Genomic DNA, 13960 nt, shown 5'->3' on the forward strand with positions numbered 1-13960 from the left:
GCCTTCATAATGAGCCTTCAATGATTATGGAATGTTTTAAGAGCCGGTGAAGAAGAATTTTCAGAACCAATCATTTCCACTCAAAGACCTCAAAGAAGGCCCTTTTCATGGAGGCCCTCCCTTACCAAATTTAATTGGGCTAGGGAAAGGATTTTAATTCCCAGAACAAGGGGAAAGCTTATTAGCAAAATAAAGAGAAATACCAAGCACCACACATCTTAAACAATTTGGGCATCAGCCTAGTATCTAAGGAGATTATCAAGTGCACACATCCCATTCAAACAAACAAATTCAAAATCAGTGCAGGAGCTGACTTAACTGATTGCTGCTGGAAATCTGTTCTGAAATTAAGAACCAGCCTTGGTCAGCTACAACTATTCAGGTTAAGGACCCTACTTTCTGTTGAGCCGTTCAAGTTTTTCCGTTTCCATTTCTTTTTCCAGAACAATCTGAATAATCAGACATAAAGAAGTAGTCTCCCTCCATCCTTCCAAATCTCACTCCCCTAAAGGTAGAATATTTTTTTTGGTGTATATCTTCTCTAATATATATTCATACTAGGATTTGAGGTTTCTCCCACTTTTTTTTTTTTAAGCAAAAATGGGGAGATATGCATATAAAAAATCATTCTGTAACATGTTTTCTCCTAAAGCCAGATCATAAATTCCAGGTCAGTAAACCTGAGTCTAACCTATTAATAGCCTGTATTTCATAGCATTGATACAGCTGGATTTATTTCACAATCCACCTCACTTAATTTACCCTATGTTTTGGTATGCACAATTATCTAATAATAAGTCACAGAATATATCAGCCAAGTATCTAGATTCAGTCATTCATCTCATGCAATACAAGGCAATTATAATATTCTGGACTTCTTGTTAACAACCCAAAACGTAGGTTATAGATGGGTTATAATCTAACATGAAAATTGTTAGAATAAAACATTCCTACCACCTTCCTCACCACCCCCTCCCCATATTTCTTCTGTCATGTAGTATTACTAAAATCTGATTCTTTGCAATGTTTATTTTAAATCAGTAACTTCGGGGAAATGCTGGATGCACCAACATTAACACTGTAAGCATAGAACAGAACCACTAGAGGGCTATATTTACCCACTTAATTTAATTTTATAACAGAATGGCACAGCAAGAAAGGACACAAGATAATCCTTTGCCTTGATTCTCCCAGCTATAGAAAATGAAGGACAGGTTAATCTGTCCCAGATGTTATAGATACCCATACTCAAATTTTTATAAATGTAAACTAATACTCTGAAGAGTTATTTATACTTTGAGTGAATCTCATCAGTATTCCAAGAACAAAATATTTTCAAATGACCCTAAAGCAATTAACATAACACCTAAAAGCAATTCTCCCTTTAAAAAAAAAACCTCTGGGTTATTGGGGTTTTAAGGGTTGGCTTTGGGTTGTTTGTTTTTTGCATTCAGTATGCAGAATAAAACAAAAATTGAGTTTTCTCCAGTTCCCAGGTTCATATTCATTTTCTTTTCTACGTTGTTTTGGCATCCATTTAAATATTCCAGAAATAATTACTTCTACTTGTAAGAACTAAAGAAAAGAAAAACAATTCTGAATTTATCTGCTTTAGACAAAAGCTTTACAGTTTATGAGTGTGCTAAGTACAAACTACTTTTTCATGCTTCATGACTGATGCACAGAAGCTATACTTGGATGAGGCTTAGAATACTCGAATGTATCACTTACGTACAAAAGTGAAATGCAATAAAGGGTGCTAATGTTCTCATATACAAAAGGCAAGGATTTTGAAAGGAGGTGTTAATTATAAATAATGTTAAAGTACTGTTCTACTAACCTACTTTTTTAAAGGTCAGTTATATATGTAAACAAATCATTTTTCTATCTGCAATCCACTGGGTTTAAGCTTCCTTGTTCCTATTAACTTCAAAATTAACTCTGGCTTAATAAACACAACTCGATATAACTTAAGGAAATAAAACACTTTATTTTAAAAATCCCAAGTATGCTTCAAATGAAAATTGTCCATTTATTAATATTAAGCACCCACAGAGTTCCAAGCATTGTACAAAACATGAAAATACTTGTTGTTATCATACTCTTTTAGAGCAAAATTGCCTATTCTGCTGCACTCATTTTTGCATGGTGTTGACATTTCAGTTCCACTGTCTTAAGAAGACTTCAAGGCTTGCTCAAGAAACAAGTTTCTGATCCATAGAAGTAGATCATGCAGGAAGTTTCTTTGTCAACTGTTACACTTAATGTCCTCTCCCTGATTAAGAGAAAATGAAAATATTAAGTCTACAGAAAAATGAATTTTAGGAGGACAATATTCCAAATGTCAAGTTTAAACTCAGCATTAGTTCTTATATTGTTTAGCAAACCAATTTACCAAATTTAACTAACATTCATATGACATTTTTTATTTTTCAAATTAATAATATGGCAAAACAAAGTTGACTTAGGTGAAAAATTTCAAAGGGAAAAGCAAGAAAGTGACATAAAATAAAGCTATAAAATAGGCTAACGTCAAGAACACCATAGTGTTCTATATACTGGGAAAACAGAAATAAAACTGAATAGAAACTTTAAATGGTAGATAATATAAATTCTAGAAATTTAGTGATTCAAAGATTTTTTTTTTCCCACTCACCTCTGAAACCACCACCACCTCTTCCTCCTCTGAAACCTCCACCTCCTCTTCCACCTCTAAAGCCACCTAAAAACAGAGGAAATAATTACTATAGCCTATCCTACTCTGAAAAGCCTAACACCCTACACTGCCCTTCTAAGCAAGTATTGTTTTAATGAATTACAAAAACGTGTTAAAGTTCTATTTAGCCCTGCTGTTAAACATATGCGTACCTCAACTTTCGCTTACAGTAGTTACTTTTTTGATTGAACTTTGATTGAAGCTTTTTTACCCTAAGAACAAAGGATAGCAGACAGGAGTGGTTTTACTCTGGGGAAACTATAATAGATACAATATTTAAAGTTAATTCATTGGCATATGGACCATCACTGATGCTCACATGTTGAATAAAAAATTTAAATTTTTCAATTATTCAACATATATTTGGCCTTCTATTTGAGTCTTCATTTTTACTTCTTTTGGTTGCTAACTCTGTACGGAATGATGGATTATAAGAAGAAGAAAAACAAACATATTTCTAAAGTAATGATATAAAAATATAAAAGTTTTAAGAAGATAGATGAGTGTGTTTTTTCAATGTTATACATGAGACTGAATATAGAATGGGAATAAAGGGGATCTCATTAGATTCTCAAAAATATTTTAAAAAGCTACATTTTCAGATTCCTAGCTAACTGGACAGAAAAAAAGTACGTTTAAAGTGAAATAATTAAATTAAGAAAGGCAAAGGTGAAAACAGAATTCTCTCTCCTTTCTGATTCAGTAACAGAAGATGTCCAACTACTTTTCAGCTCCCCTTCCTAGAGCCTCCTCTACCATCAACCTGTCCCCCAGCCCCACACTCCTGCTCACAGATCTAGTACTACTCATGCTGCGCCCCACCTTGTCCCCAGCCCCAGGCATCATCTAACCGCTCATAATGATGCATGTTACAAAACCTTCCACAAATACCTATGTCAAAATGCTGAAAACCAAGCAATGAATTTATTGGTTAAGTCTTTGACATAACATCAGAAGATAGGAGTTTATGTCTGGGACTGTGGACTGCTTGATTAGCGCAAATTAACTTTTGTAAGCCTCCCATTTCCTCATCTAAAATAAGGCTATCCCCTAGCTCACAAGGTTCTGCCGAATATTACAGGAACATACGTGGATATTAAAAGAACACGACAAGCTCTCAGCATATATTCAACACCCAGTGATATTAATTAAAAAACTAAAATTAAGTCAGGACAATCTTATACTTTATAAAATGTTCAACAAAACATGAATAACCCCATAGAGATAAAATCCCTCAAAATTATGCTTTATTAGATTTTTAAAAAATAAGTTATTGAAACTAAACATTATTACTATGGCAACCTGCCAAGATTTGAAAATAGTTTTTCTAAAACAATAAAACAAACACAAGAGAAGTTTCCTACGTACAAATTAAATTGTACTATGCAAATTGGCTGCAACTTTGAAATCTCATTAGGAATTTTCCCCCACAAGTAACTTACCACCTCTACCACCTCTGCCACCTCCGCCTCTTCCTCCTCCTCGACCTCCCCTGCCACCACCTCTTGGAGGTCCCTTCTCACCTGGAGGTCGAGGTAAAAACCTCTGCAGTGGTAGCAGTTTATATGGGTCTATATAAAACTGGAAGTATAACAGAAACAATTAGTGTGATGATTTGGAAAGTAGTACAGTACAACCTATACACTACACTCAAAATAGCCTGGGTCCAAATCCCAACCTTATTAACTACTGTGTAGCCCTGGGCAAAGAATTTCTTTTTGCCTTAGTTTTCTGATCTGTCAAATGAAGAGAATAAAGTGCCTACCCATATAGTCTTGGTGAAGATCAAAAAAGTAATGTATAAAAGCACTTAACCTTTGCACACAATAAGCATTCCAAGTATATAAATAAAAACCTAGACCAATTCAGGGGCTCCTGGGTGGCTCAGTCGGTTAAGCATCTGACTTTGGCTCAGGTCATGATCTCACGGTTCGTGGGTTCGATCCCCGCGTTGGGCTCTGTGGTGACAGATCAGAGCCTGGAGCCTGCTTCAGATTCTGTGTCACCCTCTCTCTGACCCTCCCCTACTCACTGTCTCTGTCTCTCTCTCAGAAATAAACATTAAAAAAAAATTTTTTTTTAAACCGAGACCAATTCAATCTCATTTCTCTTTAGAAACAGATATCTTCCAAAAATTAACTACATTTTCACTCAATAGAATTGCCCTAGGAAAAATGAAAGCTATTAAAAATTTAACATTAAAGTTCAAAACAAAACCCAGACACAATCGCTATTTTAAGACTTTAATAAAGGATTCAATCAGTAACTATTTGCTCAACATACAAAGTAACAGAGGATATACATAAACTAAATCCATTCTATTATTTAGAATTAAAGAGGTAATTTTTCAACAGTAATGAAACATAATGGGGTATATCTCACAATTTTACATAAAACATGCATAAGGAGTTTCAAAATGATAAATGTATCACTTATAACAAGATGTCTGAATCCCTCTTTGGATACCACCTTATCATTCTTCTTTCCTTCAGAGCCCATTCATTCAAAAACAGGGACTAGCTCTGTACTGAGTGATATGGCAGCCACCAGCCACATGTGGTTATTTAAATTAATTAACAATTAAAAATTCAGTTCCTGAGTTACATTAGCCACATTTCAGGTATGATAGCTACAAATCGTTAGTGGCTATTGGACTTGGCAGGGATTTCCATCATTACAGAAAATTCATTTGGTCAGCACTGGTCTAGAGATGATTATAATAACCTAGGCTGGTTAAGGAGGGTCTGAACCATAACAGTGGATCTAGAAATGGGGAGAGGAAGAATGTACCAATTTACTATCTGATGATTAAAAAAACTAAATATAAATCCTCTAATAAGTAATACTGTGAGAAAAGGCGGGCATCCAGATCAAATTTAAATGGCTATCACAAGCAAATTCTTATTTTCAGGTCACCAAATGAGAAGCCAGGCTGTCAGGCCCACCTAAAGCAGTTGTTTCCCAGTGCGTACTTGTCAGGGTTTCTACAGCCAGTAGCAGCCCTATGCTAGCAACAAAACATTGTCCCCATCTAATCTCCTATTTGAATCACTGCTGGGCCCACTCCACTGGCTCCACAAGCTTTTGACCTCCCTGTTGCTAAATCCAAAGAACACTTGAAAGCAACATTTTGCCACAGCTGAGCACTTTCCCTTGGAAACATTCTGTTCTCCTGACTTTGGTGAGAACCACCTTTATAAAACTCTCCTGGTTTGCCACCTTCTTTACCGATGTTACTTCTCAGTCTTCGCTAGACATATAAATTTAGGATGTACCCCAAAGCTCTTTTCCTCATTCTTTCTTCCTAGACGGTATCATATACTGTCTGTACAATGACAATTTTCAATTCCATCTCTAGTCCAGACTCTTCCTCTGAGCTCCTGTGTGAATATCTCACAAGTGCACCTAACTCATTATGTCTAAAACTGAATTCATCATCTTCCCCTCAATTCCCTTCTTCTCCAGTGTTTCCTATTTTGGTACCATGGGTGACACTGTCCACAGAGATGTTGAAACCAAACATCTGAAAGGTGGGAATTTTTTTTTTTTTTTTAATGTGCACACTAGGGAGAGGCAGAGAGGGAGAGAATCCAAAGCCGACTCCATTCTCAGCACAGAACCTGACGTGGGGCTTGATGCCACAATTCTGGGATCATGACCTGAGCCAAAATTAAGAGTTGGATGCTCAAATGACTGAGAACCCCCAGGTGTCCCAGGGTGGTGATATTTTTAACTTCAACTGCTAATCAATTACCAAGATCTATCGGTGGCTATTTCATGTGTCTATCATAAATCTATCCACTCTTCTCCATTTCTGTCACTACTACCCTAGTCCAAAATATTATCTCTTCTGGGACAAATGTAGCAGTCTCTGACCTGGACCCTTCACATATAGTACTAACCCCTTTCCAGGGTACTTTCATTTTGACAGTGCTCTTCTTAAGTATAAACGTAACCATATTCATTCTAATATTTAAAAACAAAACTAAAGCTAATGTCTAAACTCTCTCCCATGACCTGAAAGCCTTAAGTAACCCAGCCCCTGCTTACCTCTAGTTGCTCCTAAATGTTCTATGCCCATGCTATATTTCTGCCTTTTTCAGATTCTTAAACTGGCTTACTGGCTCAGAGACTTGCACTTACTGTTTTCTCTACTTGTAATGTGCTTTCTCCTCTTTGGCTAGCAATGGTTCTGAACTACATCAAAATTATCTAACTACATCAACACTGTCCAAGCGCTTTCCTTTATACAACTGAATCCTGGTCCCAACTTAAGACTTACTAGCTCAAATTTCTAAGAGTGGGACCAAGATATACATGACCAGTTATTCTCATGAGCAACCAGGTTTGGTAATCATCCCTAGTCAACCTTCAGGTCTGAGCTTCTGGCTCACTCCCTCAGAAAGCCAATATACTAAATGTGGTTCCCACTACTAGCATTTGCATAGCAATTCATATTTCTCCTTCACAGCATGTATCATAATGTTATTGAAATTATTTGTGAAATCATTTAATATCTCACTTCTTCCAAATAATGTTTCACAATTTAATATTTTAACTTAAAATGTCTGGTTATGTAAGCTTTCCCATAAGAGTTTTAGATAAACTAAGAAACATATTTCAGCATTTATAGAATCTGCTAATATAAGAATAATTTCTGAAAGCCTGTATTAATTACATTTTTCAGGCTGGGGCTTTTTTTTTTTTTTTTTTTTTTGAGAGACCGCATATGTGAGAGCATGAGCAAGGGCAGGGACAGAGAGAGGCAAAGATAGAACTCCAAGCAGGATCTGTGCCATCAGCACAGAGCCTGATGCAGGTCTCAGAACCCATGCACCCTGAGACCATGACCTGAGCTAAAATCAAGAGTCGGACGCTTAACCAACTGAGCCACCCAGGCTCCCCTTAAATAAATTACTTCTAAAGATCAGTAAGTTCAACGTCTACAATACAGAACATCTCAGTTTAAGAGCTTCACTAGTGATATACTGGGGGAGTCTCAAGTGCTCTATGTAGCACTGTCCTAAGGACGGTCATTCACTTATAAACCCAGGGATGCTAGTTATCATAAGCTTGACTCACCTTCTGCAGTTTTTTAAAGGAAGATGCCTTCATATTCTCTGACAATTTAACAGAAAAATACTATTAGTTATATTAAGGAATAACCAATTAAGATCAAAGGAGGTGACCTTCTGAATTCATAGATAATTTTATTAACAAGGTTAGAATATATGGGAATATGTAGGGGAAGCTAATAAATGAGTTTCCAAGAAGAAATGAAGTTTTTGTTTGTTTAATTTTTTTTTATGTCTTTATTTTGTGAGACAAAGACAGAGAGCAAGTGGGGGAGGGTCAGAGAGAGAGAGACAGAATCTGAAGCAGGCTCCAGGCTCTGAGCTGTCAGCACAGAGCCCGATGTGGGGCTCGAACCCACGGACTGTGAGATCATGACCTGAGCTGAAGTCGGATGCTTAACCGACTGAGCCACCCAGGTGCCCCGAAGTTTTTGTTTTTAAAACTTCTAATTCCAAACTATTCCAGTGGCAACATCATAATCAAGGCAAAGTACCTTAATCCTGTAGCACTTATCAAATGACAATCATTTTTAAACCCTTCCAAAAGGAAAGTCACTCTTACAGGGCCTTTCTTTGCAATATATGGAAATACACTCTCCTCTCTTGATTCCCCTTTATGGTCCATTCTTAGCAAAACTCTGTCCAATTTATTTTTTATATATATATATATATTTTTTTTTTTTATTTATTTCTAGGAGAGAGAGAGAGAGAGCGTGAGCAGGGGAGGGTCAGAGAGAGAGGGAGATACAGACTCTGAAATAGGCTCCAGGCTCTGAGCTGGCAGTCAGCACAGAGCCTGACGCGGGGCTCGAACCCACAAAGCGCGAGATCATGACCTAAGCGAAAGTCGGACGCCTAACTGACTAAGCTACCCAACGAAGCAAGAAGTTTAACTGAATCAATACTCAGCTCCAGAAAAAGCAAATGGTAACCTTTCAATAAGATTATTGGGCCTTCTAATTAAAAAGGATACAAAATCTCTAAGTTGTCCAAATATTTCATCCACTTTACCAATTTGTTCTTTGTTCTCTAAATAAACTGGAGCATTGAAATAAGGCACCTTATTTTCATCTGTGGTACATTTACAAACTATGTCATCTTCACAGGGATGCAGGAACTCTCCCAATACTGAAATAGGACAAGAAAACGTTAAAATATAAAACAATCTCAAATGATACGGACCCAACATCATCTGGAAACTTTCTTTTGGGTACCTGGTATTTCACTTTATCTGTTCTCTTCTGAGGCAAGAAAAGAAAAAAAGAAAAAAGCCAAAACTCCACAATATATTAGTTTTGTGGCCTGAGTTAAGGCTCTTACGTCTCTCTGAGTCAGTGTCTTCATCTTTACTAAGGGCTAGTAACACCAATATCTAATATATAGTACTGTGAAGAATACGTCAACGTCAAGTACTTAGTACATTAAGACCACATAACCCTGAACAGGTGTTTTATTGTAACAAAAACTATCATTATTAATTAAGCACTACACTTACATTCTGCTCTTTTTTCTTCTCCCCAGTCCCTAACTGTAAATCAGTCTTTGTTCTCCTTTTTCCCTCCCCTTTTATAATTTCCCACTACCACCTCTTCACCAGTGACTCTTCACTCTTTTTCAGGGAAGTGTGGAATCTCAAAACAACACTTTATTTCTGTCACCCCAAACTAAGACACACATTATATCCTGCAAAACCAATTCTTCATCTCTATCACCCATGCTTAAAACCTGGAAACTTTTATTCCCAGTATTAGCCAAGTTCCACTGTATACATTTCCACTGAAATCTCTCCCGTCAAACCGTTCCCTTTTTTCCTCACTTCCACCAGGGTCACAGTTCATCAGGCAGGGACGGTTGCAATGGCTTGTGCGCTAGGACCTATGACTCTAGCCACTACCCTCTACAAACCATTTTGCACACTGATTCAACCTCATCTTTGTATTAGCCTCTCTTCATCCTTTCTCCTCTTTGATGTAGGCTTCTACTACCAAATCTCTATCTCACTTTCCATGACTTCCATCCCACCTCATTGATAATTACTCCAAAATTACTCTAATTAGGTCCTTTTTCTTGACTTCCCCTCTGTAGTTTCCCTTCGGAGCATTTTTTTCTCACTCCTCTTATTTATGAAGAGTCAGTAATTGAGAGCATGGGCTTTGGAGTCAGAAAACTTGGCTTTGTCTCTCAAACATTTCACTTACTGATCACTTATTACCGCGACCCTAGCAAACAAACTTAGCTTTCTTATCTGTAAAATGGGAGGGAAATAGGAGTAAGCACAAAATATCACCTACTTATTAACTTCCTTTCAGCTCAAGTTCCACCTCCATGATGTAGTAGAAGTATTCTTTTGTTCTCTTGATCCTCCCTTAACATTCTACAGCACTGTTATAACTCACTTTACAGCACCGCCACAGACCTGACCCCCCCAACCAAGCAGCAACTTCCGTATGAGGGCTGCTAGACCTATCTTTCAGCTCATGATTCCCAAACTGAAATCCACAACTTCCGCTCCCAAGTAGCGTAAAGCTTTGAAACGGACATACAAACTACGTGTTCCGGAGGTCCTTGGTCTTGGCCCCTGTTAAAGCCTCCGCGGCCACCTCCACGTCCAAATCCTCCTCTGCCGCCACCGCCACCTCTGAAATTACCGCCTCCACCTCGGAAGTGGTTGTTGCTGCCGCCGCGACTGAAACCACCACCTCGATTAAAGCCTCCACGACCTCCGCCTCGAAAAGACATGCTTACTGTACCTGGTGAGAAAAACAGTGCGTACCTTTTGCTCACTGTGGCCTCAGGATACACCAGATAACCCCTCTAACCCCTCTGAGCCACGGTCCGAACATACAGGCGGACGATAATAAGAATAGCAACCTTGCCACCTCACCCACCACCAAGCCGCCAGTGACAACCGGAAGCGTGAGGAGTGTTACCTCCTCATAGCCTTACGCGCGCGGACCGACCACTCACCAGCCTCATCGCCCCGGGTTGGCACCTCCTCCCCCCGCAGGCAGCGAGGTGTTCACGCCGCATTCCCTCCCTCCCGCACCTGGGTTCCGCGTCCTGCCACTCTCGGCTCCTCCCGCTCCCTACCGCAACTCACCCGCGCCACGTGCACCTCTGGCCCGGCCGCGCACACCCACCCGTCCACTACTTCCGTCGCACGCGAGCCTCCTCGGCCACCGTACCAGCACAACGGGCGGACGGGAAGAACAAGAAATTCGAACGGCGGGTTTACAAAAGAGCCAGTCACCGGCGGAACCCGCGCCGCTGTCACCTTTCCAAAGCGGCCTTCAGTGCTAGAGAAGCCGCAATACTATCTAACTTGAACCACTAGTTCACGACACTCAGGTCGGCTTTGCTACTGAGGAGCAGAGGAAATGACGTATAATGGTGGCGTCCTTTGAATCAAGTAGTTGCAGGAAGTCCCGCCGTGGTGTTGCCCTGGGAGACGGTTGGCGTTAGCTCGCCGCCCTCTTTCCCAGGAGCCGGGCGATTAAAGGTGGCTGGGGACTCGCCCTGAGCCTTGCTTCTCAGGGTGCAAAACGGTCTCCTCGATGGTCACGCCCACAGTTCTCAGGAGTTTTCAGCCGCGCTCTGGCCCAAGGTGGGTCTCGTCGCGTCGGAACCCAGTGCGAGGGCTTCCTGTGTTCTTTGGAGCGCTTGTTTTTCTCGACCCATTGAAATATGTACTGTTGTGAGCTCGACTGGCCCATCCTTTTATCCTATGGTTTCACTAAAGGAAGGGAAAAAACGCGCGCGCGTGTACTTTCCTTTTAAAATGTTTTTTTTTCCCTTAAAAACATGTTTCTGTGATAAAAAGCCAAAGCATTATTTTTATCTTTTGCAACAAATAGTTTATTCGATTTGTCAAGTACGTTTTTTGGTTTTTTTGTCAAGTACGTTTGGAGCACCGACAGGCTGTACGCTGTGAATACTACAAGCCCCTCTTCTTTCTTTAAGCTCCAATATCTAATTTCCGCTTCTGGTGAATTTTATCTTCCAAAGCTAGTGACCTCCTATTTGCTAAATTTGGTTGGGGTCTTTTACACCCGAATCTTTGGAGACCTTACGTTGGTATTGGACACAGCCTGCTGCTTGCCTCTTTGAAAGGGTGGAGATTGGTACCTACTTCAGAGCGCTACTGTGATTCGGAAAGAACTTTGCAAACTTCACTATGGAAATAATTAGGTATGAGTCATAATGTTTTCTACGCTACTGTATAAGCTTATTGAAAAAGCCCCGAACAGTCCTATATATAAAAGAAATTTGGTGAATGTATTTTTTATTCAGATTTGGTAAATGTACTTTAAATTGTGTACGTCATACAGAGGAGAGTTTTTCATAAATGCCCTGCTTTATTTTGCTTTGCCTCGTTTCACATTTACATTCAGTGTTTCTACCTCGATATAATCTATAAGAATTCGAAAGTCCAGCAATAGAATAGTAACAGGGAACTACAATATCCCCTCACATTCTAAGCATCTATTTTGACTCAAAGTAAATGCTTTTACGTTTAACTTTCTATCAGTACTGCATGTGATGATATACTCACCTTACTCAGTTTACTCAAACCACAGCCATTCCCAGGACCCCAAATAGCTCCCCATTTCCTTGAGCAGCAGGTCTAAATTAAAATCTCTCCGTTGACTAGGTTCTCTATGTGATTAGTTTTATTCCTCTCCTGTGCTGTATGTCATCCCTCTGTTCAGTCAGATCAGCATCATTGCCTTGCTTTTCCTTGTTGTTGTCAAATACTTCCTGCTTAGAAAAGTTTCATTTCCCATCCAGCAGACCAGACATTTTCTATCTTTTTTACCCTGGAGAACTCTTAAAATGATTTTCATGTCTCAGAAACCCCTGCATAAAAATGTTGTAAAGTGTGTGTGTGTGTGTGTGGACATGTATGACATGTATCTCTCAAATGATCAGCAAGTTGTAGACATAATGATCCAATAACAATTCTCAATACTCTTTTTATTTTAACTCTGGTAAAATATGTATAACAAACTTTACCATATTATTCATTTTTAAGTGTATAGTTCAGCAGTATACATTGTTGTGTAACTTATTTTGAGTAGAGAAGGATGTTTTTCTTTGAACCTATTTGCTTTGTCCAACTTATTCTGTGTAATTTTGCTTTCATTGCAAAGGATATCAATTCTGATACAAATTTGAGGAAACTTCCAATTTTCCTTTAATTTAGTAAAGGTTGCAAACTGATTTTAGTGACTGTTAAACTCTTTTTATAGGCCTGTATTTAGGTAAAAATGTAATTTTTGAAATGAAAAAATAATGAAATTTACCTATTTAGTATGAAATCTTTCCTTGACTTTTACTGTGTATACCATCAATTCTGTATTAATCTTGAAACCGGAATACAGGGATTTCATTTTCAGTTAACATAGGATGACTTCTGTCTTGTTCTTAAAGCTCATTAGGTAAGATAAAGCTTGCTCACACAAGTAAGAAGTTGAAAAGTACAGTAAAATGTTTATTACTTTCCTATGAATGGTAGGATACTTTTCTTTTATGGAAACCCAGAACCAACAGAAGGGCAAATCAGTGATTTTCATCTTATGTTTATAATCATTAATTCACAAAATTCTTCCCCTTTCAAAATCAGATGCTCAGGCTGAGAAGATTCAGGGAAAGGAGCCCTCATTCAGTCATAGACTTGTGTTGAAGTGGAGGGAAAATACTGTTTAATTTTGTTCTACAGTTCCTCAAGGTGGTTTGTTCTCAACTTGAGACTTGCTATTTCCTAAGTGCAAGCAGCAGTCAAAACTTCAAGATTTTTTTTTGCGATGTGATTTTTCCAAAGATTCAATTTCCAGGGACACCTGAGTGGCTCAGTTAATTAAGCATCCAATGTCTGACTTCAGCTCAGGTAATGATCTCAGGGATCGTGAGTTCACGAACCTCTCTAGATTCTCTGTTCCTCTCTCTGCCCTTCCCTGCGCTAGCTCTCTCTTTCTCAAAAATAAACAATAAAAACAATTTTCCTCACTAAATGCAAGCAGCAGTCGAAACTTCAAGATTTCTTTTTGCCATGTGATTTTTTTCAAAGATTTGATTTCCATTTAAAACCAAGAATCTTGTCACTTAAAATCAAAATATTTTCTCCCGGCCCTTGAATATACTTAATTAATTCAACTAGTTCATGTGAAAA

At 38.6% G+C, this 13960-nt stretch overlaps 1 protein-coding gene across 5 annotated transcripts; it reads right to left on the bottom strand.

The window, feature by feature from the left end:
- Positions 1–1966: 1966 nt before the first annotated feature.
- Positions 1967–11179, bottom strand: GAR1 (GAR1 ribonucleoprotein). Of its 5 annotated transcripts, none has more exons than XM_039238778.1 (7): positions 10932–11179; positions 10335–10541; positions 8765–8919; positions 7799–7858; positions 4159–4297; positions 2657–2722; positions 1967–2275 (listed from the first exon to the last, which is right to left on the bottom strand). In XM_039238778.1, exons 2-7 carry the CDS (start codon positions 10528–10530, stop codon positions 2262–2264), a joined length of 630 nt encoding a protein of 209 aa, XP_039094709.1. In that variant the 5' UTR covers positions 10531–10541; positions 10932–11179; the 3' UTR covers positions 1967–2261. The 5 variants fall into 5 exon arrangements, with proteins under 5 accessions (XP_039094709.1, XP_039094706.1, XP_039094707.1 ...); XM_039238775.1 differs by having other exon boundaries at positions 10892–11178; XM_039238776.1 differs by lacking the exon at positions 10932–11179 and adding an exon at positions 10838–10910.
- Between the last annotated feature and the right edge of the window lie 2781 nt (positions 11180–13960).

This window comes from Hyaena hyaena, unplaced genomic scaffold, assembly GCF_003009895.1.
Source record: "Hyaena hyaena isolate Hyena2069 unplaced genomic scaffold, ASM300989v1 scaffold_146, whole genome shotgun sequence".
Lineage (NCBI taxonomy): Eukaryota > Metazoa > Chordata > Mammalia > Carnivora > Hyaenidae > Hyaena > Hyaena hyaena.

What these genes read in the sequence shown, in the direction of transcription:
- GAR1 (XM_039238778.1), bottom strand. Translation starts at nt 10,530, where the DNA reads ATGTCTTTTCGAGGCGGAGGTCGTGGAGGCTTTAATCGAGGTGGTGGT. An exon ending in TTGGACAACTTAGAGATTTT is followed by an intron (nt 7,859 to 8,764) that starts GTATCCTTTTTA and finishes TATAACTAATAG; the next exon opens with TATTTTTCTGTTAAATTGTC. An exon ending in CCTTTAAAAAACTGCAGAAG is followed by an intron (nt 4,298 to 7,798) that starts GTGAGTCAAGCT and finishes TTATACTTCCAG; the next exon opens with TTTTATATAGACCCATATAA.